This window comes from Spermophilus citellus (assembly GCF_964194105.1).
Source record: "Spermophilus citellus genome assembly, chromosome: 3".
Lineage (NCBI taxonomy): Eukaryota > Metazoa > Chordata > Mammalia > Rodentia > Sciuridae > Spermophilus > Spermophilus citellus.
The window spans coordinates 2,955,612-2,979,264 of NC_138184.1; the positions used below are offsets into that span (position 1 = coordinate 2,955,612).

General features: G+C 63.2%; 1 protein-coding gene across 13 annotated transcripts in view; it reads right to left on the bottom strand.

Moving 5' to 3' along the window:
* Positions 1-1,039: 1,039 nt before the first annotated feature.
* DPP9 (dipeptidyl peptidase 9) overlaps positions 1,040-23,653 on the bottom strand; it is a 34,977-nt gene continuing 12,363 nt past the window's right edge. For 7 of the 13 annotated variants that reach the window (XM_081287802.1, XM_081287794.1, XM_081287801.1 and 4 more), the window contains 18 exons: positions 21,440-21,552; positions 20,372-20,545; positions 20,133-20,301; positions 19,564-19,677; positions 19,070-19,198; positions 17,443-17,504; positions 15,923-16,023; positions 14,556-14,733; positions 14,241-14,403; positions 11,611-11,690; positions 8,888-9,040; positions 8,336-8,471; positions 6,351-6,496; positions 6,101-6,247; positions 4,726-4,878; positions 3,954-4,096; positions 2,559-2,670; positions 1,040-1,171 (listed from right to left, as the gene is read on the bottom strand). In XM_081287802.1, coding sequence (XP_081143928.1) covers positions 1,079-1,171; positions 2,559-2,670; positions 3,954-4,096; positions 4,726-4,878; positions 6,101-6,247; positions 6,351-6,496; positions 8,336-8,471; positions 8,888-9,040; positions 11,611-11,690; positions 14,241-14,403; positions 14,556-14,733; positions 15,923-16,023; positions 17,443-17,504; positions 19,070-19,198; positions 19,564-19,677; positions 20,133-20,301; positions 20,372-20,545; positions 21,440-21,552 — 2,366 coding nt within the window. In that variant the 3' untranslated portion in view covers positions 1,040-1,078. Of the gene's footprint in view, positions 1,172-2,558; positions 2,671-3,953; positions 4,097-4,467; positions 4,600-4,725; positions 4,879-6,100; positions 6,248-6,350; positions 6,497-8,335; positions 8,472-8,887; positions 9,041-11,610; positions 11,691-14,240; positions 14,404-14,555; positions 14,734-15,922; positions 16,024-17,442; positions 17,505-19,065; positions 19,199-19,563; positions 19,678-20,132; positions 20,302-20,371; positions 20,546-21,439; positions 21,553-21,861; positions 21,996-23,653 lie in introns of those variants that run through there. The other 6 variants (XM_081287798.1, XM_081287803.1, XM_081287796.1 and 3 more) reach the window with 4 other exon arrangements.

Genomic DNA, 23,653 nt, shown 5'->3' on the forward strand with positions numbered 1-23,653 from the left:
TGGCCCCTTGCAGGCAGGGTGCTCTGGCCAGGCCCCGCCCGGCTGCCCTGCTGAGGCTGTGGCAGTGGCCCCCGCCCTCCCGCTCGGGCCTCAGCAGGCGGCAAGGCTTCTGTGTGGGACTGTTTAATGAGTCTACTTCTCACACACATAATTATAAAAGAATAAGAATTGACAAAAATATTTTCTTTCCATAATATGTAGAGGTGGTTTCTGTTTTTTCCTTTTCTTTCTTCTTTTCCGTTCGCCTGATCTCTTGGCAGGGAGGCAAAGGGAGAGTGTGACCCCGAGGTGGGGCGTCTCCAGCTCCCAACCCCAGAACCTGGCACACAGGGGCCAGGCATGTGGCTGCCCCTGGGCTAGTGAGGGGCCAGCAGCCACAGGCACCCAGAGCCACCAGAGAGCTGGGGACGGGCGCCGGGGCGGCCCTGCTGCTCCGCCCTGGGCTGGGGAGCGGGCTCAGGCACCTCGGCTGGGCCGCAGCGCCGCCGTCCAGCGCAGCGCCCGGTTCTCATTCAAGTACCCCTTGCTTTCTTTCTGTCTTTTAAATAATTATTTAAAATGCCCCCAAAACACAACACAGATATGAAGTGGGTGGCCGGCGGGAGGACAGGCGTCTGCATGCTCCTGTGCTGGGGACGGTGGCTGGTCAGGGGTGGGAGGAGAGGCCCGAGCCACAGGGTGGAGATCCAGGGCAGGTAGGTGGGAGCCTCCCGGCCCCCAGTCTCTTCTGTGTCTCCAGTGCCCTGTGGGGACATGGTCTTCTCCTTCCAGAAGGCAGGGTGAGGAGGGACGACTCGAGGCAGTGCCTCGTGGAGAGAGGCCACCATCTCTGTCCTGGCCACCAAGAAGCAGCAAGCAAAGAAACCGGGAGCAGTGAGGAGGAAGACCAGGCTTCAGGGCAGCAAAGGCAGCGCTCCCCGGCTCCAGGGCTGTCCTGCGGGGTGCTGGGAGGAGGCACCTCCTCAGGGCCTGGGCCACAAGGTCCTTCTGGCCTGGTCCCCCGCAGGGTGGCAGCCTGGTCCCCTGCGGTGGTGGCAGCCGCAGAGGCCCTTGTGCTCTGTGTGGAGCTCCTGGCGGCTCAGAGGTATTCCTGCAGGAAGTGCAGCAGCGTGACCTCGTAGTGCTCGCCCGACTCGGGGCAGCGGATGCTGTGTCTCTCGTTGGGGTAGATCTGCGGGAGACAGGCGTGGGCTGGGTGCTCCGGGAGCCCGCCTCTGACACCCCCCGGGTAACGCGGGCATTTCCTGGAAGCGCGGGGAGAAGTCCAGGCCCCCCTGGCTCCTTGGCAGGGTTCAGGAAGTGTGGGTGGAAGGGGTGTCCCTTCTTCACCCCTCCAGGGCGAGGAGGCCAAGGTGGGGCCCAGGAGGGCGCCCTTACCCTCAGCCACTCCAAGCTCCAGGCCCCAGGCTGCGGCCCGGCACTGTGCCGGGGGTCAGAACCAGCGGATCCCCTGACCTGTGCTGCCCATGCCCGGCCCCTGGGCGGGGGAGACAGAGACACTGGTCTGGTTCCTGCCATAAAGCAGCCTTCCAACAGCTCCCTGCTGCCCCCAGGGGCCAAGGAGCAGGCCTAACACCAGGGAGCCCCTCCCAAGGACCCAGCTCTGAGTCACACTGGGGCTGCCCAGCAGCACAGGCAGGTGCCATTCCCCGCCTCTTCCTGCCAGGGAAATGGGCTTTAGGTCTATCCCTCCTCTCCAGGTCCTCAACCACCACCCAGGCACCAGGCCACCCGCTGGTCTGCTCTCCTCTACCCTTGTCTTCTTTAATCCATCCCTGGGTGAGTCACCAATTGAGACCTCTGCCAGGACTCGCCAACCAGTGCAGCCCCTAGGGCTGCATGGGATAGGGCGAGTGCCCCGTCAGCTCTTCAGCCTCCCTCCTGCTAAGGCATGGGGTGCAGGGTGGTCCCTCCTGTCTATGGCCCTCACAGACACTTACCCCCTTTCTATCACAGCACCCTCCTCCTAACAGGCAAGACAATCCTTCTAAGGCCCGATCCCCAACTGACGAAGGCCAGCCTCCCCAGCCAGGCCTCCCCACTGACGCTCCACCCAATCAGTGGAGCCCTCCTAAACCCACCAAACCTCACTGTCCCCAAGGCCACACCCAGCTGGCCCCACCCCCACTATGCTCAGGCTGCTCTGGCCACTTGTTCCCCAAGCTCCTTCCTCCTACAGACCAAGTTGTCCCAGGCCTGGGTCCCCCATGCCCCTGCTCAGGGGAGTCCCTCAGGCCCCGTGAGCCCTTGTAAGATCCCCACCTCCAGGAAACCACTGGGTCCAGTGGTCTGCTCCCAGTGGGTGCCTCTGAGTCAACCATGGCTGTGCCCCTCCTGACCCAACTGGGGGGATCTGGGTTCCCAGCCTAAAGGTGGCATGGGACTCGGAGGCACCATACACAGCGGTGCGATAACCCAGGGACACAGGGTCCTTGGGGGCAGCCGGGCTGCAGGAGCAGGGGAGGGTGGGCCAGGGCCTTGCCCTGGGGACGGCGCTGGGCACAGGTAGCGGAGGGAGGAAGTGAGGCGGCCCCGCGGGGCGGCGGGCAGTGGCTCACCTGGAGCTGGTAGGGCTTCCCGGCCCGGATCAGCTGGGAGACAAGGAAGTTGGTGTGGAAAAAGTGCACGTTCTCGTCCAGGAAGCCGTGAAGGATGAGCAGGCGGTTGGGCCTGGAGGACAAAGTGGGGCAAGAGGCTGGGGCCAGGGTCCCTGGGTGGGATGGGAGGACACACCAGGGGTTCAGGGTCCCCCCAGCCCCAGTGTGGCCCAGGACCCAGGTGAAGGCTGGAGCAGGACTGACAAGTCACAAGTCCAGGGCTTCCAGGCAAAGCAGGGAGAGGCGCCCGCGCCCCTCAGGCACCCTGAATGACAGCATGTTCTAGAGCTCCCTGTCCACCAGGGGACTGGGTCACCTGTGGCTGCTGAGCAGGTGAAGAGGGGCAGAATGGCAGAGAATTCGTTTTCCTTTCTTTTCTGGTACCAGGGATTGAACCCAGAGGCGTCCTACCTCGGAGCCACACCCCAGCCCTTTTTCTTTTCTGTTTTGAGCAGGGTCTCACCAGGTCGCTCAGTCTTGACAAATTGCTGGCTCTGAACCCGAGATCTTCCCGCCTCAGCCTCCACACTGCTGGGATTGCAGGTGCGGCCCCGCTCCCAGCAAGAATTAAATTTTTTACTTCTATAAAGTATCGACTGAGTTGCACTTCACCAAGCCCAGAGGTGGCCATTTCCAAGGGACAATCCAGCTGCATCTGGGGCCTGGCAGGGCTGTGAGTCCTCCACCTCTCTGGTTCCAGAATATTACACCCTCCAAAGTAAAGCCCAGTCCCACAGGCAACTGCCCACGGCCCTGAAAGTCACCTGCCTCGGCAGCCTCAGACTTTTGGTTCAGTTGCTCATGGCAGCCCTGAGCCAGGGGTGCGGCAAGGGCAGTTGAGTCCACTCTGGCTGCACATAGTGCCACTGGGACACACAGCAGACCTCAGCCCCTCCTAACACCCAGGACCTGGGGACACCAGCTAGAAGTGGACACCCCAGAAGGTGCCAGTCAGCCAGAGGAGGCCAGCGTCAATGCATGGCACCACACCCAAGCCTCCAGACCGACTGACAGGAAGCCGCAGGGGCCAGCGCCTGTTAAGGTGGTTCAGGGCAAGACCCTGCCACGGTGGCCATACGCTCTGGGGTGGACCCTGGGGAGGGCTGTGCCTGGGCAGTGTGTGGACCCCCGAGCATCCCGGGGCACCTGCTTGCTGTGAGGGGCGCTGGGAAGGGAAGCTGGCAGGAGGCGGCATGCAGGCACAGCGCTGGGACAGCAAGCTTGCGGCCAGGCCTCAGGCCCAGCATGGCAGGCAGGGGTGGAGGGCAGGGCAGGCGTGCGGGGCGTGCTGGGCAGGTGGGAAAGGGCAGGGCCAGACGGAGGGCAGCAGGCACTCCGCACGCGGTGGGGCCTCACTCATTGGGCAGCTTCTCCACGTGCAGGGCCACGGAACCGGCGTCGTAGCCATGCTGGTTGTTTTCTGGAACGTCCATGTAGCGCTCCGTGTACCCTGTGTCGTAGGCCATCCAGACGGTGACAGGGGCCCCCGCGATGGCCACCTGAAGGGGGACAGTGGACAGATGGGGCAGAGAGAGAGAGAGAGAGAGGCGTCAGGTCCCAGGAGCCGGCACGTGGCCGGCTGTCCCGGGGCCTCCCCTGGAGGGCATGAGGATGGTCATGCAAGGGCCTGGCGGGGCGTGGCCCTTAGACCGTCTGTCCCCGTGGACTGTGCGTCTGTCCCCGTGGACTGTGCGCTGGTCAAGGGAGGCGGGGCGCCGTGGGAGGGTGTGAGGCCCCTCGGGGCGGGGGCGGAGGGCAGGCCCGACCCAGCGCCTGCCGCTCTCCTCCTCCTCCTCCTCACGGCCGCCCGCAGTGCCCTGACAGTGCCTCGGCCTGGGCCCTCCCCGACGCTCTTCACACCATGCCCCACCTCTGCCCATCCGAGGCCGGGGTCCCGGGCTCAGCCTCCCACAGAGAGCTGCTGGCAGGGTTTTGTGCAGCCGGTGGCCATCCTGGGGTCAGCGTGGCGGGCATGAGGAGGGGGGCTCGGCCCCGGGGGCTGCTGCAGGGAGGAAACAGCCACGTGGCAAGGCCCCTGCCGAGGTGCCTCCCCCGGGGGCAGGCAGAGTGGGGTGGCCAGCAGGAGGGAGTGGGGTCCGTGGACGTGGCTGTCCAGGGAAGGACCCACCTTGAACACCTGGGGCTTGTGGATCAGCCCCATGAGCGAGAGGAAGCCCCCGTAGGACCAGCCGTGGATGGCCACGCGACTCAGGTCGATGAAGCCGTACTTCTGCGCCACGAACTGCAAGCCCTCCACCTGGTCTTCGATCTCCACCTGGCCCTGGGGATGAGGCCGGACCCTCAGTGGCCTCCTCCGGGAACACCCTGGGGTCCACCTCGGCTCCGTGGGGAGCCTCTCCCTCCTGGGACAACAGTAGCTCTCCGGGAACTCTGTCTCGCCAAGCCCTGCTCAAACCCACCTGCTCTGGGGGGATGGTGACCAGGTGTTCCTGGCCACTGCTCTGTTCTGCCACCTGCCTCCTGAGTGACTCAGAGAAAGTCCCATTCCCTCTTGGGGCCTCAGACTACTCATTTTTGAAATGGGGATATTCACGTGACCAGGACCCATTTTACAGTGGGCGTGAGGGTGCAGCGTGCTGAGGAGAGGCCATCCCGTCTGAGCGCAGAGCCACCGTCACAGGCTGGCTGAGAGGGTTCCTGCCAGGGCAGCCTTAAGGGGAGGCCCTTAGGAAGGGACTGAGCCAGAAGGGCCCCACCCTAGTCCCCGGCTGCCCAGATAGCGCGCCCCTCCCCAGGGCAGGTGACGTGCTGGCTGGGAGCAGAGCAGCACCGAGACCTGTCCTGTACCTCCTCTCGACTCCCAGCCCCCAGAAGTGGGAGGGTCTTCTTGGGGGGACGGGTACTGGGGACTGAAGCCTGGTGCTCTAGCGCTGAGCCCTCCACCTCCCTTATTTTGAGACGGTTTTGCTAAGTATTTCAGGCCTTGAACTTGACTCCTCCTGCTTCCGCCTCTTGAACAGGTGGGGATCAGGAGTGCAGGCCAATACCGCCGCCCAATTTCTGTTTTTTTTACGAATTTTCCAGCACATGGTACTTTGTTACAGCATAAAGACGAACTGAGACAACCAGCATCGCCACCCACCAGCACCAGCACCAGCACCAGCACCATCACCATGACTACACCATTATCAGCATCGTCACACAATCACCATCACCACCACCACCACCACCAACATCACTTCTACAGCCACTAGTCTTTCTGTGGTCCAGACCTCAGGAATTCCTGTGGCCCTGGCCTGTACCTTGGTCTCTGGCTGGGTTTGGTTCCCAGCTCTCCTATGCCAGGGGCTCAGGAGCAGGTGGAATGGTCAGCTACCCGTGTCCCCTGGGGCCCAGCTCAGAGTCGAGTGGTGAAGCAGGTACCCCTGGGTTCTGAAAGTCCACCTGCTTACTCCATGCTGTGGGTGTGCCCTCAGCGAACCCCACATGACCTCGAGCTCCCTGCACAACAGTGGAGGGGCCCGGAGTGACCAGGAAATTACCATCTGGTTTTTCAGGGCCCCTTCGAACCGAAGCCCTCGTTGGCAGGAGCCCCGGCCGTCGATGACCACCACGGCGTAGCCCAGGGAAGCCAGCGTGTTGAGCCGCAGGTACTTGACGCCCTTGAAGGAGTTGTTCACCAGCTGCACCTGCAGGCGCGGAAGCGCAGTGAGCGTCGGGGAGAGGGACACCAGGCAGGCCAGGCCAGTGCAGGAGGCCAGGGGCCCGGGGGAAGGACAGGTCCACACCCACCTGGGGGCCCCCATACACAAAGAGCACAGTGGGGTGCTTCTTCCCCGGCTGCAGGGTGTGCGGCTTGTAGATCATGCCGTAGAGCCGCACGTCCGACCGCGTGTGGAAGTGGAAGATTTCCGGAGGCACGTAATCTGGGGGGCAGCCTGTGGGAAAGCACTGTGACCAGGCGGCTGGGGGCTGCCTGCGGCAGCTGTGCCTCCCCAAGCCTTGAAGGGTGGACCAAAGCACCCCCTGTTGCTGGGGTTCCTGAGCCCAGGTCATGTCAAAGGGCCAGGAAAGCGCTGGTCAGCCAGGGACATGGCGCTGCCAGCTGCACACTCCTGGCGAGCCCTGGGGTGAGAAGGCCCATCCCCCAGCTGACCTTCCCCATGCCACCCCGACGACACCCAGCCTGGCAGGGATACCGACACCCTAACCGCCCGAGCGGAGACACCAGCCCAGAGCCCAGCAGACGCGTCCCAGGCTGCTTCCCGTGGACTGCAGCAAGGCGGCGGGGTGGGGGGCTTTTGCCCTTTGGTCATTCTTTGCAGCTCTTTGCAGTGCTGGGGATGACCCAGGGCCCTGCGGCCGGGCCAGCGCTCCACCCCCAAGCCACACCCAGCCCGTTTCGATTTTTGAGGTAGGGTCTCTGAGTTGCTGAGGCTGGCCCCGCCCTTGCCACCCTCCTGCGCTGGCTGGCAGCCAGGTGCGCTGGCCCTGCTCAAGGCCTCCCTGAGGGCTTCCCAGGTAAACAGGGTCCATGGGGGCTGGGCTCGGCTCAGGCGCAGAGCGCTCGCCCGCACACGCGTGGCACCGAGTCCCATCCCCAGCACCACATCTAAATAAATACATAAAACAAAGGTCCCGTCCAGTTCAACTACCGGCAAAGGAAAAAACAGGACACGCGGATTAGTTTAAAGGAAGGTTGTCATTAATACAGCCACGGGACTGGCAGGTCACTGCCCAGGGCCATTCATCTGTGTCCTAACTCCTTAGCTGCTGCTGTAGCTCAGCCACGGCCATGGGCAGTGAGAGTGACCCCAGCTGGCCAGGTTCTAACCTGGCATGGACCAGGAGGTCCGGGAAGTTGGCCTCAGGCACCTGTGGCACACCTAAGACACCTGGTCCCATCCTTGACCCATCTCTGACCCCAGTGCTGTGCCGGCCCCTCCCTGCCCTGGCCAGGGCGTCTCCATGGCGACCGGGCAGTGAGGTGGAGCTGGTGGTGGAGAGGCCCTTCTACCCACTGCTGCTCCAGGAGGTGAGGATAGGGCAACATGCTCGCAAGGACCCTGACATCCCTGCAGGCCCAAGATTCCAGTTTCTGGAATGTTCTGGGAAGCAGCAACATGCAGAGTCAGGGCTACAGCTGGTCCCCTGGTGCCAGGCGCTGCCTGAGCCCTGTCTTCACCATCTGCTCCACAGACGACCCGTACCAGGAAACCACCCCACAGCGGCCTGAGGCTCCACAGCGCGTCCCCCAGAGCCAGAACGTGGGCGCGGGACCTCTGGGCAGTCCTGACTGACCTTGGGCTTCTGGGCAAACTGTCAGACACTTCCTGTTCCCCTAAGGTCCCTAGGTGACCACTCCCCTGCTTCTTTCAGAAACTATGACTTCAGAACCTCTGCTCTGTGCAGGTGCTGTCACAGGGGCCACCTCTGAGCAGAGGACCCTGGATGGCACCTGCCATCTGGATGGCACAGCTGGCTGTGGAAGGGTGGAGCAGGTTTCCAGCTGGCTGCATCACTCTGAGCTCCCATGGCCCCTGCTCCCTTCCCACGGGCCCTGAAGTCCCTGGGACCTAGCTCTGTGTGCTGTGCGCTGCTGCCTGGCAGGTGCCACGGACCCCCGAGTCCCTGAGACAGGGTCACGGCCATGTTCTGACGTATCCTGGGGCTCCTGCAAGGACGGCTACAGCTGCTGCCCTCTGCTCACCAGGGCGTCCCTCATACCCGGGGACAGACATGCAAGCCGAGCTCACCAGGGAGGGCCGGCTACTCACTGGCTGCCTCCATCATGCTGGCCCAGAAGCGGGGCTGCTTGTGCAGGGGGTCGTCGTCGGGCCCGCTCAGCTTGTAGACGTGCACGCAGGGCGGGGTGCTCACGCTGCTGTAGTGGCTGATGAACATGTCGAAGCTCTGTGGGGGACGAGGTGCTGGTCTCCAGGGACAGGCACAGTGCCCTGCAGCCGGGGCGCCTATGCTCTTCCCGCCCCGTCACGGGGGTGCTCTTCACCTACTGCTCCGATGTCACGCCGCCCCCCGCCGTGGCTACCAATGCCCCATTTGCAAATAAGGACAGGGGCTGAGCCTGCATCTGTCTGGGACCAGTGTCCAGGGAGCTGCCGCCGTGGGGCCTGCTCGCCTGGCCGTGCTGGCAGTGGCCCTGTGAGTGTGCCCTGCCCCGGGGTCTGCACGGCTCGGAGCTAAGGCTGAGGCCCACTCACAGCAGTGGCACCAAGGGGACACCACTCCCTCCCTCCCTCCCTCCCCGCTGCCAGGTAGGGGTGGGCAGCACCAGCCCTGGGGGACACTGGGCAGGAGCCAGCATGCACCTGGCTCATGGAGCAGCTGTGGGAGAAGCCGGGCGTGGTGAGGCGCACGATCTCGCCGGCAGACTCGTAGCTGACCACGTAGAGGTGGTGCTCCAGTGGCGTGTCCTTTGTGCCTTGGAAGTACACCAGCTTGGTCTCCTCATTGACCCAGATCTGCAGGGAGGACACAGCTGCTTGGGACCAGCCTGCCCCCTCCCTGGCCACACCCTGCCCTGGTGGACCCCGCTGCCTACAGCCAGGGGACCTGCTCCCCACCATCTCTGCTGCACAGCTGCCTATGCTGCCCTGTCTAGCCCCGTGTCCTTCAGAGGGCTGGAGTTACAAGGTCAAGCCTGGTTGGCCCTTGGGACTGTGGAGGCATCAGCCTGGAGGAAGGCTGCGCGGGTCCCAGGGCCGGCCCGTCTCTCTGGCCAAGGGTAGAAGAAGTAGCAAGGCCCCTCCTAGCCCCAGGAGGCCCAGGTTCTTAGATGATGTCCCCAGGCAGAGCTCAGAGCTGCAGCCCCACGCCTGCTCAGGAGTCCCCGGCACACACGGCTGCGGGGGCACGGCTGTAGTCCAGCATTAGAAAACCCCGAGAGAGAGGACCAGGTGGGGACAGGTGGCTACCTGGGGCACGTCAGGCTGGTGGGTGGAGGTGAGGTGGTGCCGTACAGGCAAATCACCTCCAGAGGGCACAGCCCTGGACTTGGGACAGAGGCTGCTGGAGCCCTTCCCAAGGAATTCCCCACAGGGGGACGAGGACGCTGGAGGAGCAGGCCCACTCACGCCAGGGGGCCAAGTGGGCCTTTGTAAACCCCGCTGACCCCCACTGACCAAGACCACAGTGCTGCTGCCTGCAGGAGGCAGGGCTGCTGGCAGGGGCGGGCTCCTAGGGGACACTCTGTGCTGTGTCTTGTCCTCTGTGGTGCTGGTGGACACAGGGCCTGCACATGCTGGGCAGCGCCCCCCACAGACCACCCCGCCCCAGGCTCCATTTATTTGGGGGGACTGGAAGTAGGCACAGTGCTGCCCGCCACTAAGCTGCACCCACAGCCCTTGTGATTTTTTTGAGACGGGATTTCACTAAGTTGCTGAAGCTGAACTTGAACTTGATCCTGCGGCTCAGCCTCCCTGGGAATCCAGGTGTGTCCCGCGCCTGAGCTGCTTTCCACAAGCAGGTTCTCTAGACCCACAGGAGGCTGGGCCTCCAGCACTGCCCAGCTCCACAGCACAGGTCGGCCCTCCCCGGGGCTTGTCCCCAATGAGGCCTGGCTTGGGTGACGCAGAACAGGGCAGACAGCACTTTAGAGAGCCCAGACCTCTGTCCTTCCTCTTGTTTGTGGTGGGGGGGGGGTCAAATCCGGGCCCGGTGGGAGGCTCTTCTTTCACTTCTAAGATGCTCCCGCCCCATCTCAGCGTGGAGAGAAGCACATGCTGACAGGGTGCAGTCACAACCCCCGGGACGTGGTGCTTGTGCTAGCTCAGGACACCACACACTTAAGGTCACTGCATGCACGCGCACACACATATGTGACTGTGCCCTTCAGGGGACCTGGGTGACATCTGAGGACATCAGTGGCTGGTGTGACTGGGCTGCTCCTGCTGTGGAGTGGGTGGGGCCCAGGGAGCAAGGTCAGGAGAGGGGAGCAGAGCCGCCCACTGCCCCCTGCTTGGGCCAGGCTGGGAAGGGAGCTGGTGAGTGGTCAGCAGCAACCCGGCTGCGTGGAAGCGAGCAGGTGGCCACTGGCCACCAATTAACCTTTAGAGACCAGCATTCTGACCCTCAGGCTCTATCCACAAAGACGCAGGCATGAAGCTGCCCAGAGAGGGGACTGCTGCAGTGCCACAGCGCACCTGTCCCCACAGTTCAGCAGCATCTTTCCAAGTCAGCGAGGGCACTGGACACGTCCATCTACCGTGACCACATGTGCCTCGCTTGCTCATGCTGTCACCGACGGCCACATTCCACCATGAATGACACACACCACACACACATGTCGCTAGAGAGTTCTGGGGTGACCTCACAGGTCCACACCTAGCATTGGGTGCCCACTGGATGCCAGTCAGGCGTGACACACGTTGCTGTCAGCACACAGGTGGCTTGTCCCCGACGGGCTGTGCCCTGCTGCCTCAACTGCACCCTCTGAGGCCAGGCTCCCCTTCCAGCCCGGGCAGGGTGTGCTGGCCTCTGCGTTGCCAACCACGTCTGCACCCTGCAGGCCACCTGTGTGCTCCTGCTCTTTATGCCAAGTCACTGATGGGCGCGGGCTTGTTTCTGAGAGGGAGGGACCCAGGAGGGTGACCAGGAACCCTCTGTAAACATGGCAGCTGTGGCCCTGGACCCAGGTGAAGACACAGGGCTCGTGGCTCATCTCTGTGGCTGTGCCTTCATTTGGGAACCTCAGGGGCTAACATGGGGTGGCTGTGGGGACACTCCCTGATGGCTCTAATTCCACAGGATGTGCAGATGTCATGAAGACTGTTCTCTTGGGGAGGGGGCTCTGAGATATAAAGAAGGCCACTTGAACACCCCGGTAGCACCGAGAGTGTGGGTTAGGCCCTCCCACGGGACCTGGCGGGGCCACGGGACCCTCTGACTTGTCCCTCCTGGTCTTCAGTGCTCAGGCAGGGAGGAGGGAAAGGAGCAGGGCAGAGAGGAGCAGGAAGGGGCAGAGCCAGCAGGGAGGGCAGAGAAGCCAGGAGCATGCGCAGGGCGGGAGGAGGGACAGAGGAGACTCTGGTACCTTGGAGCCGTGCCTGGCCAGAACCTCCCATTCACCACTGGTCAGAGCGATCTCCTCCTTAATGAGGCTTTTAAATTCATCTGAAAGGAAGGAAGGAAAAGAGGTGAAGGGAGCCAGGGCATCGTGACACACACCAGGGACACTCCCCATGGGGCTGCAGGGTCTGAGCAGAAGGTGGGGACCTGCCAGAGTGGTCAAGGGGACTGTGGGGCCAGTGCCTGTTGGCGGATGGCAGGACCAGCCTTTCCCAAGAAAAGCCAGGACTCTGGAACTCGCTGTTCTAGAGCCTTCGAAGGGCGAGTGACTCTGGCCTTGTAGGGCTCCGCGGCCCCAGGCCAGGAAGCAAGTGGATGTGTAGTTGCTCTGCGGTTTTCTGGGTAGACGTCGCCCCTGAGCTCTCCCTAGGAGGTGACACAGGATGGCTGCTGACGCCAACAGAAAGGGACTGAGCTCGGGAGCCAGGGCTCACTTTTCTCCTGAATCATTCTAGGCCTAAAAGACACTGGCACCCACACGTGGCGCAACAGGGACAAGGGTCCTGCACACAGTGGCACAGAAGGAGTAGAGGCCAACTCTCGGGGACAGGGGCTCCTGCCCTCAGCCTCCCTGGCTGGTCCTGCCATGCTGGCCTGCTGAGGCCCACGGTCACTGGCCTACTGAGGCCCACAGTTCGTGGGGCGAGTTGTGCGTGGGTCCCTCTCCTGATGCCCACAGGGCCTGGGCACTGCTCACCTGGCTGGCCCTCTGCTCACTCCCGCCCGTGGAGCCTCCTGAGGCACTAGGCTCCAGCCCGATTTTGTCTGGCCCCAGGGTCCTGCTGACCGTCCCTCCCTGCCCGCCTTCACCCAGATGCCCACCTGCTCCTCCTCAGGTTCCCAGGCTCCTCCTGAGCCCCGCCCTCCCGCGGGCCACCAGGCCTCCCCAGTCCCCTGCAGGCACTCACTCCTGCTGATTAAACATTACGAAGGTACAGATGCTCAGCACCCTGTCACCATCCAGCAGGCATCTGCCCCATGACAGGAGGCAGGAGCTGGGGACCCGCAGGTGTAGCTCCAGAGCAGGCTGGCCATGCAGACCTGGGCCCGAGGTCACTAAGGCACTGTAGCACACTGGAGAGTCCGGGGCCCCACGAAGCAGCCACTGCCCCTCCACCAGTGACCACGGGGCATGGAGATGCAGCTCTCAGGCTGCCAGGCCCCCAGAGGGCTGCAGGTACAGGTGCCCAGTGCCTGGGCAGGGCTGGGCCAGCTGGGCAGGGCCGGGCCAGCCAGCCAGGCCTTAGTGGCTCACCAACCTCAGGCCTGCGTGGTGGAGCCGTCCGTCCTGGCACCAGTCCCCTGGCTCCAGCGGGCTGACTGCCACGCGCTCAGGCCGCCCTGCACTGAACGGTGCTCAGGGCATTTGTGGGCAGGGCTCTAAACTGTGAGGCTCACACATGTCCGGGAACATGGGGCTCCTGGCCAGGAGTGGGTGGAGGCGGGTGCTGCTCATGCCTGCAGCGCCCAGGGATCCAGCCCAGGGTCCCCCTGCCCTGACTCTGCGGAAGCCTGGGCTGTGTCCTGCGGGGGCTGCGACACCTGTGCTCCCCTGTGCCTGCTCCGTGCCCCTAGGTGTCACCCACACACCCACTCTGCCATCGGCACCTCATCTCAAGCAGGTCCACATCCAAAAACAGCCCCTCAGTCTCTCTGCGTCAGCCTGGAACCCCGCGGGCCTGGGGGCCTCCACACCACGCGCTCCCACGCAGCTGCAGTGGTGCAGGAACCCCAGGTGCCGCCGCTTCACTCGCCCTCGGCCTGCACCACGGAGACCGGGACTCACCTCACGCCGTGTGAGTGAGACCAGCAGCTTCCTGCTTCCCGTAGGCCCGTCCGAGTCCTCCACACGCCCTGCACGGCTGCCCTGCCCCCTCGGCCTCCCCTCCTCCCTGTGCCTCCAACACACCAGGCTTATCCTGCCCCGGGCCTTTGCAGGCCGTGCCCTCTGCCTGGAGCGTGCTGTATGCCTATCAGCGCTCCAGTCTCCGCTCGACGGGCGGCGTGCCATCTGGAGACATCCTCCTGAGCCCCTTCTAGAAAGAAGCCCCTCACTCTGCAGCATTTGCCTCTCCACTCGCCTTCTTCCCGAGGCAGGATCTTTCCTTGTTCTTGGATTATTGCTTTATCTTCCACTAGAACCTTCTAAACACCAAGGAGCGTCTTGCCGCTTCATACGACTGTACCGGGGGCACCTGGAGCAGGGGCCGGCCACTTCCACAGGGAGCCAGAGAGCAACCACCTGTGGTTCTGTAAGCCGCTGCTGCTCCACGCTGCTATTCGACACTGCCCCCGTGACCCAGAAGCAGCCGCAGGCCACCCAACGAGTGGGCCTGGCCATGTGCCAATAAAACTCTATGAAGCCAGTGGCAGATGGGACGTGGCCCGTGGCCCGCAGCCCGCCCTCCCAGCCCTGGTCATGGAAAGGGCTGGTCACAGCGCTCCACAGATGCCGCTGGCAGAATAGGCGGCGGCTGCCGTCACGGCCCTGGCCCCTGCTGATCACAAGGGCCCGTGGGAGGCTGCTCCAGTGCCTGCCCTGGGGACCCACTGTGTCAGGGCCACCACGACAACCGGGAGCCAGGCTCTGCTCACCTTCACCAGGGCTGAGGGGCTGGGTCCAGTCGTAGCCGTGGGACTTGAGGACGGCAGTGACTCTGTACAGGTGGCAGAAGCCGGTCTTGCACTCATTGGCTCGGAGGAAGCAGAACTCCTCGGTGCCCTCAGGCTGAGGGAAGGGGTAGAAGATGTCGTGCACCTGTGTGGCAGAGGGGGCGTCAGGAGAGGGGAGGCCGGCTCTGCAGCTAGCCAGCCTCCCGGACTCCCTCGCTGGCTGGGGACGGCCCGGCTATGAGCCCTTCTCCACGTGGGGCCCGCCCAGGAGGCCACGCGTAGCCCAGCCCCCCTTACGTTGATCCAGACGTTGGTGACCTCCTCGTACACCACGTGTGGCTGCACGTCCTGGGGGACCGCTCTGGCGAAGGCCAGCCGCTGCTCTTCGCTCTCAGGGGTCGGGATGAACAGGGCAGGCGGGAGGAGGACCAGCTGGAGTCGCTGCTGTGGCCGGTCCAGGAACATGGCCCAGGCGCTGGGAGGGGAGAGGAGGGCGGGGGCCTCAGAGGCTGCGGGCAGTGCGGCAGCGTCTTGGGCAGCGGTGGGCCGAGCCCTGCCTCCCTGGTGTCCCTGGCCTGCACTTGGCCCAGTACCCGAGCTGGGGCTCAGTGGCACAGCCGGCCAGACCCCAGCACCGGAGGGAACGGCCCTAGGCCCTGGGTCTTGGGCACCATTTCACAAAGGGGCCTGCTTCCTTCTTGGCCAGCCCAGCCCCCAGGTCCACCTCACTCCAGTCGGCCTCAGGTGGACCTCTCAAAACCTGCCCTGTGGGGTGGGGCTGCTCCACGCAGGCCTCAGGGACGGCAGGAAAGAGCACAGGATGTCCCTGCCTGACCGGAGGCAGCCCGTGGGCTGGGCCTGCCACCTTGCCGAGAAGGACCAGGGGAAGCCCGCAGCGTCAGGGAACAGGGACAGAGAGGGACAGAGCCAGCTCTGCAGGCCATGCGGGAGCTTTCGTAGCTGCTGCCCGCTCACGGCCACAGCAACCTGGGAGGGGGGGCGGGCAGTGTGGGCCACGCCACTGCAGGCGGGGACGCGCCCCTCACAGCAGACGAGGCTCATCTCCCCCTCACTTAGAAGCACACAGCGCCACTGTGCCCACAGCTGAAGGAACGGCGAGCTGGCCGCGGCCTCTGGGTGAAGGTTGCAGGAAGTGGGAAGGGGAACAAGGGGAGCGCCCCTACTTTGTGACTTGGAACTGAGCATGGAACCCGGGGTGCTGTACCAGGGGCCACAATCCCAGTCCTTTTTATTTTACTTTGAGACAGGGTCTTGCTAAGTTGCTTAGGGCCTCACTAAGTGGATCAGCTGGCTTGAACTTGGGATCCTCCTGCCTCAGCCTCCCAAGCTGCTGGGATGACAGGTGTGTCACCACGTCAGGGTATGATTTGGTATTTCTTACAACTAGGGAACTTGGGCCCCCTGCAATTATCTCTGGCCCCCAAATGTCCTAGTTCCACCAACACTGGAGTGAATGACCAGAGTGTCCTGCCTCTGACAGGCTGGGGGAGGCATCTCTGGGAACAAGTGGGCAGGACACGTCCCCTGCCCTGGTCCTATCACCCCAAGACCCGTGGGCACTCGGAGCAGTGGTTTTGGCAGCCCACCCGTCGTTCCCAGCGCCCACTCTGAATCCCTAGGTCACCTGACGCAGAGACACTCACTACTTGCCGTCCCGGGTCCACCCAGCCCTGGCGATGTACTCCACCTTGGGGAACAGCGAGCTGAAGGGCTGCACCAGCTCCTTCCCACGTGCCGACACGATCTAGGGAGACAGACGTGGGTCACACTCTGCCTGTCCCCATACCACCTGAGGAGATGGCGGCCATGTGGGGTTAGAGCAAGTTCCCTGCTCTGGGATGTGGTCACGGCAGGTGTCCCCGAGTCAGGATGTGCTCACACTGAACAGACCAAGCCAGATCCAGTGTACGTGGTACCCATGACGGAAAAACGGGGCGGACACACACCATGGGGCCGTCTTGTGGTGTCGCAGGAGAAGATGGCCACCTGTGACCCCAGGAGACTGGCACACTTTCCCTCGGGGCCACACCCTCACTCTGGCCTCCTGCTCTTTGAGCTGCCCGTTCTGTGGCAGTGGGGACAACAGTCCCAGCAGACTCCACAGTCATTCGACAGGGCCTCCAAGACAGGGTCCCCCCAGAGCACCCTGCGGGTTCTGGGGACCAAGCAGTCTGTTCTGAGCAGTTCCTGCAGATCCAGGGGGCTTGAGCAAGCAGGCCTCGGAGGGGAGGGGGCTGGCGGCCCAGAGCCCTAACCCGTGGGGCAGGGCCATGCCTGCTGACCGCCTGGCTCAACCGGCGCACCCCATGCAGGCCTCAGGACTGTGTGTCACGGAGAGCAAGTGACCACTGAGAACCATCAAGTGAACGGACTCCTGTGGACCCCACTGAGGTCACTCATGGCAGACCTGCCTAAAATCCCTGGCACGTCTGGGCAAGAGCGTGAGCAAGGCTTGCCGAGGGCCTGATCCTGCCGAGAACCAGCCCCGAGTTGGGGAAAGACCTCATTTCTGCAAAAGCACACGAGTGTCCCCAGCTTGTCTGGGCTCTCTGGATGCCTGGCATGTCCTCTGGACTCCTGGAGTGCCCTCCTCCGGCCCCTGCTTTGTCCCACGTGAGGTGTTGAGTTTCCAGGAGCCCCGTGTCTGGGCGCCCGCAGCCCACGGCTCGCAGAAGACCCCAGGGCAGGGTGGGGCTGGGTGGGGCTGGGTGGGAGGGCGCTGGGCTCTGGGCTGAGGGGCCTTGCGCCTGGCCCTGGCATGGTCCCGAGGCCCCACATGATGACCTGAGGGTGACAGGACCCTCACACATCCCACGAAGCCCCTGGGTCCACAGAATGACCCGTGGGGTTCTGCCCAAGGGCTGGGGTGGGGACCTGCAGGTCAGCTGTGGAACCACAGCACAGCAGGGCCCTTCTGCTCCTGCGGCGGGACCCTCCACCCGCTCGCTCATGGCACTGGCACAGCAGCGAATGCACAGCCGCCCTGGAGCAGGGCAGGCGGCTCTGCAATCCCAAGCTCTGAGAGAAGGTGGCCGCAGCCGGCCGCAGCGGCAACTCGGGGCCTGGAAGCCCAGGGGAGGCGGTGAGCAGACCCTGGTCCCACCCTGTCCTCCAGCCCCTTCCCGCTTCATCCTGAGGCCACCCAAGGCCGCGCCAGCCTCACCTTGCCCTGACCGTCCGTCTGGAACTCGGCCAGCTTCAGGGCGATCTTGGGATTCTTGCTGCCTGTGAGAAGGAGAGTGAGCCGAGCACACACAGGTGTCCCCAGTGTGCGCCAGGGTTGCTGCACAGGCCAAGGAGGCAGGGCCACACCCACAGGGAGGTGGACAGCTGGCACAGTGGGGGCCAGGGGTGGGGAGAAGCCAGGGTCCAAAGGTCTGCCGGCAAGATGTCCGTTCCTGGCACCGACACAAAATCCCTTAGGCGGACCTTCTGACTTAGTGCCTGGCGCATTCTCTTGACAGGGATGTGACATCTGACTATTGCTTAAGAGCAGAGACCAGCCTGGCACAGTGGCCACGCCTGTCGTTCCAGCAACTCAAGAGACTGAGGCAGGAGGATGTCACGTTCAAGGCCAGCCAGGGCAACTTAGCAAGACCCCGTCTCAAAATAAAAAGGGCATTGGGCAGCTCAGTGGTACCGAACACAAACAGAGGCTCGGGCGCGGGGGGCATCCACCAAGCTGATGCACCCTGCCCTGGGAAAGCGTCACAGTTGGCCTAAGAGGATAGGACGTGGCACCATGACACCCTGACAATGCAACAGGGGACGGGTCTTCTCCAGTCAGCCAGGCGAGCCCTCAGGAGGTAGACGGCCACCACTGGGACAGCCAGGCCCTTCCAGAGGGCCGCAGCTCAGGGCCCAGGAGGAGGGCCAGGCCATGGCAGAGGGCAACGCTGCCCTTTCCCAGACAGATGGCAAATTTGGTCTCTGGCACTTGTCACTCTAGAACCAGGGCAGGGTGACGTCTCGGAGCCTTCGCTTCCCCATCTGTCAGGCGAGGAGGAGACCAACCGTCCCAGGTGGGACTGGAGCAAGTGGCGCAGAGGCTCCGTGCGCACAGCTGTGGGCAGGTGGGTACAGGAGCAGGCAGTGGTGCCCTCAGAGCTTTCCAGGGTGGCCGCCAGCTGGCTCTGGGCCACACCCCAGCGGGTACCTGGTTTTGCTCTAGAGGTGACCTGGCTCAACAAGAACATCGGCACTACCAAGGGGTCAAAAAGGGAAGAGACCAGGGCAGAGGCAGACACAGCCCGAGGGGCCACGGGGCGTGGGAGGGGACCCCACAGCCCTGTTGGCAGAGGACCAAAACCCGCCGCGACTCCTGGATTTAACGGCTAAATGTCCTTTCTGAAGGCAAAAGAGGACTAAAGGACAGACGGCACTTCAGGTATGTAGGACCACAGGCATTCCATGTGACAGGAAGGTGACGTGCAATTCAGACTTGAACCGTCTATAAAAAAGATGGCTGTAAACATGGATCTTGTTTTTAAGCAACGGAGTCTTGTTATGCTGCCCAGGCTGGCCTTGAACTCCTGGGGTCCAGCCATCCTCCTGGCTAGGCCTCCTGAGTGGGTGGCCAACAGGGCAGCACTGCACTGGCCTCCCGTGGCTGCTGCGGAGCCCTGACTGTGGGGCAGCCTGAGGATGAGCAGCTTGGCCTCCACCCTTGACCCCACCCAGGGGCAGCCTCCTGACCCAGAGCCCCGTGCCGAGCCTGGGGAGGCCGGGCAGGGATGGACAAGGACCTCCCCATGCATGGTGGTTCCCAGAGGCCCGGGGGGCAGACTCGCCTGTCCTGGGGTAGCGGTAGGAGTCCGTCTTCCGCTCCTCCAGCGCAGGGGAGGGGACGTGGATGACTTCCACCTCCGACTCGTCCACTTCCTCATACAGTATGCGCAGCGTCTTGAGGCCTTCTGACCCTGAGGGCACAGCAGGCTGCCAAGGGTGCGGGACGTCCCTGCTGCCACCCATCCCTGCTGCATGCGGGCTCTGTGGTGCCACGGGGCTTCACCAGGGCCCTCTAGACACACCCCAGTCCAGCTCCTCTCTGGGCCTGACTTTCCCGATGGTAACACAAACAGAGCCGTTCCCAGCACAAAATGGCCCAGAGTTGGGTGTGAAGGCCCGACTGCACCCTGAAAATCCCTGCAGTGAATCCCAGCACCTCAGGTGTGTGGAGACCAGGCCTTTAAAGAAGGGACGAGGGTAAAAGGAGATCAAGGGCAGCCCTGGCCCATGAATGCTGGGAGGCCCTGCTGAGGCGGAGCATGGGCAAGGCACCCACCTTCCCAGGTGGCCGTGGGACACCACCAGCAGCCTGTGAAGCGGTCGAACTCCTCCTGGATGACGAAGGTGGCAACGCCAGCAGATTTGGGGTCATCCAGGACATTGGACAAACCTGGGGGAGAGACCACAGATAGGACCACTCAGGTGCATGTGGCTTCACATACCATGCTTTCCACATGGACGCAGGGGGCCTCCTGGGCACTGCAGGGTGTTGAGATCCCTGGCAGCACCCACTCCACACCAGAAGCACCTCCTCCAGGGGCCATGCCTGTGGGTTCAGCAGAGGGGCCTGGGGGTGGGGACATAGGCACCTGCGTGGCAGGTCACGGTGCAGACCCTTAGGACAGCGAGGGTGAGCCCCGCGTGCGTGGGGGCTGCAGCAGCAGTGCCCGCTGGGCTGTGGGCCGGTGCCACGGAGGGCTCCCTCCTGCAGATGGAAGCTGCAGGCCGGGCAGGCACAGAGCTGGGGGGCAAGGTGGTGCCTGGGGTGTGCAACAGGGAGAGGCGGTGACAGGGCTGTCTGGAAGCTGGCAGGCTGCTGTCCCAGGAGGGCCGACAGGTCCTCACCCCTGTGGCAGAAGGTCAGTCGCCGCTCCTCGCCCGTCTCGATGTTGGCCACCCATAGGTCGCTGTTGTTGATGAAGGAGAAGAAGGCGGGGTCTGCGGGGCAGATCTTGGGGTCCATCCGGGGCCCCGAGCACTGGGTCTTGATCTCCAGGGGCTTCATGGGGGACACCTGAGGACAGAGCGGCCGGTTGAGGGAGGGGCCCCAGCGGCCCTGCCTTCCTGGCCAGGCCAGGGCTCACCATGAAGCCGTTCTTGCCGCCGTCCCTGCAGTGGAAGAGGCTGTTGCTGGCCTGGAAGAGGAAGAGGCCGCTCTCGCTGTGGAAGTCGTAGGAGGTGATGCCGAAGACGCCCAGGCGCTTCCGCTCCCGCAGCAGCTCCTCCTCCCGCGAGTACACCCCGTGGTGGGGCGTGGCCTGGGGGACAGACAGAAACCTGGTGGCCTGGGCCTGTGCCCAGAGGGGCAAGGCAGCCTGGCCTGGTGCACAGCGACTGCGCGGCAGTGGCAGAGGGCTCTCCTTAAACCCCCTGCCACGGAGTCTCTCCAGGCAATCCTGTCCCAGCCACTGGGCACTCTTCTCTGGTGCCCACTGCCACTCCTGCAGCCCCTCCCCCCAAGAGCATTCCATCAAAACCCCCGAACCCTAAATATCCACACCCGAACCCTAAATATCCACACCATCTGCAAGAGTTGGGGGAGCAGGGATTCAAGCCTGGCCACTGAGCGCCTGGCCCAGGCCCGGCAGGGGAGCCCTCTCGCACAGCACACAGCGTGGTGACACCTGCAGACCAGGGCCCTGTGGCGGCCAAAGCGAAGGCATGAATTTTTTAAAGCAGACTGGGCCAGGGGGTGGCTCAGGGGTACAGCGCGTGCCAGGTATGCACGGAAGCCCTGTGCTTCATCCCCAGCCCCTCAAAACTCAGTAAAATAAAGGAGAGGAGAAGAACCATCGGCACTGGGTGGAACACAAAGTGGTTCAGCTGGGCACTGGGGACAAAGAGGGGACAAGCCACAGGGAGGGAGGCTCTGGGATGCATGGAACTGCAGCATGCTCTGCTCGGCCTCGTGTGAAGCAACGTGGACACAGGAGGCCCTCCCCGCCTGAGCTGCACCCACTCGCAAGCCGGCTCCATGGAGCGCCACCACCACCCTCAGGACCAGCCCCGGGCCCCACATCTGGGAAGGCCACATCTGACAGCTTCCACCAGGGAGGCCTGCGGCTAGGACAGAGCCTGCTCTGGGCAGCCTGGGCCCCCCTCTGTGGCACACAGCCGGCCGGGCGGCATCATGCTGGGAAGACGGGGCCCACCTGGAAGTGGTCCAGCATCTGCTTCCAGGACAGCAGCAGCAGGGCCTCCTTGCGCACCTTCTTGGGGATCTCCGAGTAGAGCAGGGAGTTCTCCCGGCTGCCGTAGGGCATCCCTGCAGGCACAGCACAACGGCCTGCGTGAGCACCCAGCGGGGGGCAGGGCCTCCAGAGGGCTCCTGGTCCCTGCAGCTGGGTCCCATGGAGCGCCCCTCCCCAGAGAGCCACAGGCCTGGGATGTGATTGCTTCAGCGACAGGCTCTTCCTCCTCTGAGCTGAATATGGTGGCTACAATTACTGGAGAAATGGCCATGGAGGAATAGGAAGGGCGCTGGGGACGCCAGGCCTGGCTCCTGACGGCCCCTCTGAGGGGGAGGCTGGGGAGGAACCCACCCGGGGTGACAGCCAGGGAAAGCCTTTCTCACCACTCGGACAGCAGCCTCCTCAGGGGTGGGCGCTGCACACTGCGGCTCCACCCCTCCCTGCCAAGAGCAAGTGACAGCCACAAATGTCCCCAGATGTGCCCAGTATTCCTTGAGGAATGGAATCTCCCCTGAGGAGAAGCACTGGTTCAATCTACCGCTCCTGTAGGTGACCAGGGACACGGCTGCCGAGGGAGGCTTCTGTGCAGGTGCATGAAGTACAGCCCACAGAGCCAGCCACACAATGCCTGTGTCACCCGAAGTCACCTGCAGTCCATCAGGTTTCCAAGTGCTGTGTCTCTGAGGCTGGGATGGGTCTTACTGTGGAAGGCACTAAGGACTTCTTTGAAGCAGATAAAATGAGGTCTTTCCTCAGCATCCTTGGGAGATTGGGCTCAGGACCCCCCAGGATTCCAAAATCTAGATGCTCCAGTCCCGCAGGTCAACAGCCCAGCACTCACAGCACCTGCACACACCCTCCCGGACTTTCAGTCATTTCTGGGTGACTCAGATTACCTAATAAACGCTGTGTACACCGTTGTTACGTTGTATTGTTTAGAAAACAATAACAAGGAAAAAAATTGTGTGTGGACTGGGGATGGAGCCCAAGAATGCTCTCCCACTGGGCCACACCCCAGTCCTTTTTATTCGTTTTTGAGACAGGGTCTGACTGAGTGGCAGCTGGATAACAGACGTGGCTAGACCTGGGGCTGAGGAACCTGCAGACACAGGAGGAGGGTGCACCTGCCGCCTGGCCCCGTGGGATCGAGGACACCTCTGCCACAAGGCTGGGCACCAAGTTGGGCTTCTCCTTGTGTACACCTTCCAACAGCACAGGGTGTCCGGCGGTGGCCTGTGAACCTGCCCTAGCTGAGGACAAATCACAGGACATCGGAGCTCCTTTCTCCTCCTCTGCGTATCTGTTTTATCTCCTGTGTCCTGGGCACAGAGCCGGCAGGCTCCGCCCTGGGCAGTACTCCGCCATGGAACCCAGCTCTGGCCCTGCATGTTCTTCGAGTTTCTGGGCAGAAAGACCCAGGCTGCTGCTACCCTCCTTCTCAGGACCTCTCCTTCCCACGGGGTTCTGAGGGGACAGCAGGCCGCCCGCCGGGCCCTCAGGGCTCAACGCCGAGGAGGGCATTCATCCTGGCAGGCTGCGCCCCGGGCACACCTATGAAGGACAGCGAGGGGCAGACGAGCAACCCAAAGAAAAATAAGGAGACCTCTCCAGGGCTTCCTTTTAAAAGAGACCTGTGGAAAACGCAAAGTTAACTTTAGACGTGTGCGGGTGGAAACGATTGTGTGGAAGAAGGTGGAGGGCCTGAGTCCTGGGAGAGCGACTTGCTCTCTAAAGGCCCGAGTTTTATTTTTTGAACTATTTTAAGTGACAGGGTCTTACTTTGTTGCCCAGGCTGCCCCAAACCCCTGGGTGATCCAACCAGAATAGCTGGGACCACAGGTGTGCGCCATGCGCCATCACGCCTGGCCCGAGGCCCTGAGTCTGCGGGGACTCCCTGCTTTCCAGGAGCACCAGGCGAGTGGGGACCAGAACATGCGGAGTGTGACCGCACTGACGTGAATGTCCAGAGCAGGGGACTCCAGACACAGGAGGCTGAGGAGGGCTGGGGGAGCATGGGCGTGAGAGCTGCACACAGGCTTCCTCTGAGACGACGGAACACTCTGAACTAGACAGAGGTGAAGTGTGTGCGATGCTGCAAACATACTGCTGAGAGCCACCGAGTCTCACAACTTGAAAAGTACAAGGCTGTGGACTGTGAGGCACAGCTCAGATCTC